At 41.6% G+C, this 6,658-nt stretch overlaps 1 protein-coding gene across 2 annotated transcripts in view; it reads right to left on the bottom strand.

Annotated features, from left to right (window-relative positions):
• The window catches only part of minar1 (membrane integral NOTCH2 associated receptor 1), a 67,339-nt gene extending 63,603 nt beyond the window's left edge, over positions 1–3,736 (bottom strand). The window contains exons 1-2 of one of the 2 annotated variants that reach the window (XM_020586234.1): positions 3,428–3,736; positions 2,152–3,013 (exon numbers count right to left, since the gene is read on the bottom strand). In XM_020586234.1, coding sequence (XP_020441890.1) covers positions 2,152–2,952 — 801 coding nt within the window. In that variant the 5' untranslated portion in view covers positions 2,953–3,013; positions 3,428–3,736. Of the gene's footprint in view, positions 1–2,151; positions 3,014–3,320 lie in introns of both variants that reach the window. The other variant, XM_020586233.1, reaches the window with a different exon arrangement.
• Positions 3,737–6,658: the final 2,922 nt, after the last annotated feature.

Here is a 6,658-nt window from a genome sequence, read left to right on the forward strand (position 1 = left end):
TTTTTTCACCCTTGAGTGGCACTCTTCATACAGTGCTGGTATTTTCCCTTTCATCAAATTTTTCCTACTTGGAATTCTGTAGTGTGGATCCAGTGTCTTGACAAAATTCCTAAAACCCTCATCTTCAACGACAGAGAGAGGTTGCAGGTCCTTTGCGATCATTTCAGCAAGGCTCCTTGTAATATTTATAGCTCTTGGGGAATCACCTAGGTGAAATAACAAAATAATAAATTTTAGTCTGTATAGCCTATCCACATGTAGCTTAAAAAAGGAATCCTATAGTGTCCTTTCATGGTTGTTGTTCAGGAATGCTCAGCCATTTTAATTTAATTTTTCAGGTTTGATGTATATATTTTTTCAGGTAACACTTTACACTAAGGTTCATTAGTAAACATTAGTTAACAGTATTAGTTGAACTAAGCATGAACAATACTTCTACTGCATTTATCCATCTTACTTATACTAATACATTATTTAAATCTAAAGTTTTATTTGTTAACATGCACTGTGACTAACATGAACAATCAATGAATAACTGTCTTTAAAGGAAAGGACGTGACCGGTGACCAAGTATGGTGTCCCAAAACATATTTTCACCGATGTTAGCTACCTGGATATTCTTTGCCTCTCTGAAGCTCAAAGGACTCTGCCAGTGACGTCTGTCTCACTGCCGGGGGTCTGTCTGGAGGATTTCCCTCCTCTCTTCTTTGCTTTTGCAGTTCGTTGTTCTCTTTTTCATGTTGTTTAATGTGTTGTGCAAATTTGTTGTGTTGCCACAGTAGCGAATGGCCTTCTTACATTTATCACAATTCGCTGTGTTTTCATTAACGGCTGTCAAATACTTCCCCACACACCTCAGCTAAAAGACTCTGCTTGCTTGGATATGGCGCTGCTGAGTCACGTGATGGTAGGACAACGAAACACAGCAAAGCAGGGAGGGGTGAACAATGTGCGTGTGAAAGGAGCTGCATAAGAGACAGAGTTCTATACAAGCTCGTTTTAAATATATTTCATGCTAAATAAATTTTAAAAACCCTTAATATCGATATTTTTATGTGAGGATCGACCCTTATCGATACAACGCCTAGAATCGATGTATTGATACTTAAGGATCGATCTGCCCACCCCTATTGTGAGGTTTTAGGACACAAAAGCTACCATAGTAAGTGAGTAGTAATAGTAGTGGAGGTAGAAGTTGCTTTGTTAATGTTATCCAAAGCTAAAAAACACAGTGGAATTGTGGACACTTGCTGAATGATCAACTGCCATAAGTTCTTACAGTCAGCATGTAAAACATATTGGCTGCTTTTTTGTTTGTTTGTTTCCAGCTTGGAACCAGAACAGTGGAACTCAAGTTGCCAAGTTAAAGAGGTTTCACATGATATGGGTAGCAGCTTAAGCAGCTTAGATGAAGAAGTATTGCAACAAACAACAATTTGAGAATACACATTTTACAGCCTAAAGAAAGAAATACCTTGTGTATTTGCTACATTTACATGTGTCATAGACAGGAAGACACCAGTAATTAATAATTTGTCATAGACAGCCTTTCGAAAAGTATGTAAAGTTCTCCAAATTTGACATATCAAAAAATTATGTGATTTATTTCAAGCGAGTCTGAGCAGCAAAACGGGCAGCAGATCCTGCCGACACTGGCATCGGTGAAGCTTCCATACGGTGTCAGCTGATCTCGATTAACTTGACTTCTGTCCAATCACAAGCAGTGTTGTCCCTACCTTTTCTGTAATCTGAAATGTTTTCTTTTTTTGCTGTTTTGTAAAATGTAATTGTTTTTTCTTTTGTTGTTGTGTTTTGTCTTTTGTGAAATGTGGTGTTTTGTGCTCTGCCTTTTGTTGTGTTTTGCACCTTAGGGCCACCGTGTTTAGCTGTATGAGGTCACTACTTTGGAATTTCTATACACAAATTATTTAAATATACAAGACTTTTAAACTTTTCATACAATAATCTGAATTTAATCTCCTTACTCCACAAAATAAGATAGTGTTTTCCTGGGGACAACGGTGTTACTTTTGGACATGTACTGCTGACAGTCCTTCTTTTACTTATCTCTGACAACAGCAGAGCAATGTTAAAATTGAATCAAAGGATCCCTCTTTTTACATCCTTCACCAACATTCTAAAAAAACTAACCTGTGGGGAGAAGGCCACAAAGTTGTTAAAGTCCTCCTTAAAGATGTTCCTCTTCTGGATGCAGGAGTGAACAGAAAATGGTTCTGGATTGTCCACGTGTTGCAGGCACTCCTGGTCAGTCATGGGCTCACTGTTGATGTCCATGGGAAAGTAGGTGCTTTGCATTTCACAGGGTGGAGAGGGCAGACTGCCACTAGAGTACTGGGGCAGATGGTGCAGTTTGTCCAAAGAGGCTGTTCTAAATTTCAACTCCTTGCTGACCCCCAGAAGGAAGTTTGGATCAGAGGTAGGAGTAAACTTCTGACAGATGTTGCACTCAGATGATCTGGGACAGGGAGAGGCAACCTGAGGCACAGGGCGCTGCTGGGGGTGATGGTGATGATGGTGATGGTGGGGGTGTCCATCCCTGGAACGATCCATGTGCTCGCTGTCAGACCTGTACAGGTCGGCTGACTTGTTACGGTGGAACTTGACTCTATGCACTATGGGAAGCTTTTCTTTGGCTATGTCTCCATTCATCTGGATTAAGTTGAACATGGTGACAATGTCTGCTGCCACCGTGATCTTCTTGGACTGTGGGTCCTCCATGGAGCAGCGCATCTTGTCCTTGAAGAGTGTTGCTGGGAAAGCAGGGTCCATGCAGGCCATGTAGAAAAGCAGGCTGCGGAGTTTGGCCAGGTGAACTAGGTCGAAGCGAGTGCACAGGGATTTACACAGGTCCTGATAGGACATGTTGTGCTTGGTGTCCAGCTCCTCCAGGATTTGGACCAGAAACAGAGGGTACTCTGGGAAGGGATCCATGGCTGCTGGGTGGCAGGAAAGGGCCTACAGGGAAGGTCTGAATTCAGGAGGACCCTGGCACCTGGAAAGAACACATCTAAATTTTCATTCAGTGCTAATTAATTGTTTCCTTGACAGGACAAAAATAAAGCATCACAAAATCTCAGCTTCTCACATACAAAGACTGGGACAAATATTTAATGGTTATTGCAGCAGGACTATAATCCACGTTGTATCTCAAATTTATCCTGCTCCTCATAACAGAACCAGCTGACACCGAATCCACCTGCATTAAGACAGCAACTGCAGCTGCAGCTTCTAAATGAGCAGGGCGCGTTCACGGGAATATTTCGGTGTCAGTTCATTTGTATTTGCATGCCGTCACTCACCCTGAGTTTTTAAGAACAGAGCAAGGAATCATCTGATCAGCTTGGTGCAGCGCAGCATGTCTCTCATCGGAGAAAGATAACATAACAGAATCTGAAAATAACATCACCTGGCTCTGAATTCGCAGTGCGCGCTCCAAAAAGGTTGAAAGTGAACTTAGGCAGTCTAAGTAAGAAAAAAGCACAAAGCAACCCAGAAGCACAATACGCTCTCACATAGAGCCGCGGGTAAATGCTGACAGAATTACATCTCCTGTCCCGAACGGTCGGGGTTTACGACTCTAAACAAGGATCCATGCTCCCGGTAATATCCAGCAGGCCGGGCCGTCTCATATGTAGCCTGCCATGTTTTTCCTCTCCCATCTGAAGACCTATCACAGCTGTTTACGGAGCTGTCCGGGAGCTGAAACTGCATGGTGTGCTGAAAACCAGCTAGTGTCAAACTATAAAGATTAGATACTAACCCCAGCGGTTCATGCTTTCAAAATAAGAGGCTTGGGCGGGCAAGAGTTCTTTCAGCTAGGGATGTAGGAAAAAGTAGGTTACATACATTGTAAGTAAACATAATAATAAAGCAATAAACACCAACTTAATAACATAAAATAGGCTAATGCTCTCACTCATTTGCTTTAAAATAACCTACAGAAGTGAAAATACTCATATTACTGTGAATTGCATTTAATTGTAATTTTTGATCCATTCACAAGTAAACAGCATGTTATACTTGAAAGAGGCAAGCGGAGAGTGGCTCTTGTGTGGTCCATCTCCAGACAGTTACAGACATTATGGTAGTAGGTGAGGAACAGCACGAGATAGTGGTGATAGGCATAGCAGTTCCAAGTGGTCCCAGTGGTGGAAGGAGCACTTGGATCTGCGACTCTTAAAGTGGAAGAGTGGTTCCAACAGATCCCAGGAACAACACCAGAGCTCTCTGTGCAGTAGAGTGCAGTCTTAGGAACAGCTAAAATACTGGACACAACCCTTAAACTCCCCAGGCCTCTGGTAGAGGAGGACACACCCATAGGAGTGAGAAGGGAGTTTGATATAATACAATATTTCTAAAGATATATACATGTCTAAATTTAATCTGAGTTTTTTTTTGCCTCTTAAAGCAGTGAGCACCATAATGACTGCACAGGTTATACTAATAGCCAGCAAATTTGTTATATTGTGCATTCCATTCACTTTTTTCAACGCTTTTATTGTGAAGGCAATGCATCTGACTTCCGGTATTAACCTGGTGAATTCTGTGTGCTCGATGCAATTCTTTGTTTCCACATAAAATGACGTAACTACACCTACTGCTGGAGGCTGGAGAAATATGTTATCCCCTCTGCCCCTTTCACATGAGTTGACCCTCCCTCCTCTCTACACATCTGCTGTTTATGGTTGAACTAACATACTGGATGATCTTGCACTGTGAAGTGGGCTCCACAGATCAAGGGTCCTCAGGCGAGTTCAAAGGGACAAGCTTTTTATTATACCATTCATTGTTAAACTAAAATAGGCATTATGCAACATAAACATTCTGATTTTCACTGTTGGCTCTTTCACATTAATGTACTGGAAATATAAAATGCATACCAGCTTTCTCACAAAATGTAAAAGATGTAAAGCCATTTAATATCACCAGAAAATACCACTGAACTTCATTTCTATGGAGGATGTCTCTTTCTAGTGTTCAGGCAGTCTTTTGTCCAGGGTTCTTAGACTGCTTCTACCAGAAAGATGGGGTCATATTATTCGAGTGACACAGCCTAAGGTCAGTACGTTAGTTTGCAGTACCCTTCAGGCTTGTGTGTGTGTACTGTGGATGAGGGGAAACCATGAAGTGCATAACACAATTGTCCTTGACAAAATAGTGGTAAATTTTACAACGCACTGAGAAAAGCAGTTCAACTCTAAATCAGCCTGCTGTGTGGATGGTGGAGATATGGCTGTGTGTGGCAAACAAATGCACAGATCAACTCTTTGTCGTGACCGGGAGAGAAAACATTGTGCTTCATAACCTTTAAGTATTCTGGTTTTATTCTGTTGTCTGTTTGTTAACCTAAATACTTGGAAACTGATGCTGATCTTAGTGCACAGTTTGACCTCAGTGGTCAACGGGTGCTGTGGAGGCCCTCAGGGCTCCTACAGTCCAAACTGTGAATTACAAGCTCCTCATTGCCCTGTAATAATAATAATAATAATAAACTTTATTTATATAGCGCTCTACAACTCGCAAGAGCACCAGAATGCTGTACAGTCAAAACCCAATAAGCAGAGCAAAATGATAACAGAAAAAATACTAGAGTGCTAAACCGACTTCTAAAAACATAAAACAATAAAAACAAATTAGGGCTCAAAAGCCTGCTTAAAAAGTGGGTCTTTAGGGCTGATTTAAAGTCCACTAGATCGTTTTCCAACCGTAGTTCGACCGGCAGGGCATTCCATAGTCTAGGGCCACAAACAGAAAATGAACAGTCGCCCCACTTTTTATAGCGGGATCGCGGGACCACCAGTGACAACTGATCAGTTGATCGGAGAGCTCTCCGCAGCACATAAATAGCCAACAGGTCAGACAAATAAGATGGTGCAAGGCCGTGAATAGCCTTAAAAACAAACAATAATATCTTGAATTTGATTCTGAATTGGATTGGAAGCCAGTGAAGAGCACAGAGAATAGGGGAAATATGAGCAAACTTAGGAGCATTAGATAGTAGCCGAGCTGCTGCATTTTGGACTAATTGTAGTTTGTTGCGCAAAGACTGAGGAACTCCAATATACAGAGCATTGCAATAATCCAACCTTGAGATGACAAATGCATGGATCGCCTTCTCCAAATCACCATGTGACAAAAAAGGTTTCACCTTAGTTAAAAGTCTTAGGTGAAAAAAGCACAACTTAACCACTGCCCTAATCTGTTTCTCAAAGGTAAAACCACAGTAACAACGTCAGGTGACGAGTCAGGCCTGAAAAGGATGTATTCGGTCTTGCTCTCATTTAACTGCAAAATATTTTGCGAAAGCCATTGCCTAATGTCTCGCATGCAGTTATGTAACGGAGTAAGAGCATTGGGGTCAGACAAGAGCAGAGGCATATAGATTTGGACATCCTCGGCGTAAAAGTGGAAATAAGCATTATGCTTAGCTATAATAGCTGCAAGGGGCACAATATATAATGAGAAAAGTAGTGGAGCCAGGGTCGAACCTTGCGGAACACCTGAAAAGAGGGGAGCTATATTGGAAGTGCAGTCACCAATAGTAACAGAAAATGTTCTGTCAGTCAAAAAGGATGAAAACCAGTTCGACACAGTGCCTCTGAGCCCAACAAGGTGTTCTAGTCTCAACAGAAGAATA

Source organism: Monopterus albus, unplaced genomic scaffold (genome assembly GCF_001952655.1).
Source record: "Monopterus albus unplaced genomic scaffold, M_albus_1.0 scaffold399.1, whole genome shotgun sequence".
Classification (NCBI taxonomy): Eukaryota; Metazoa; Chordata; class Actinopteri; order Synbranchiformes; family Synbranchidae; genus Monopterus; species Monopterus albus.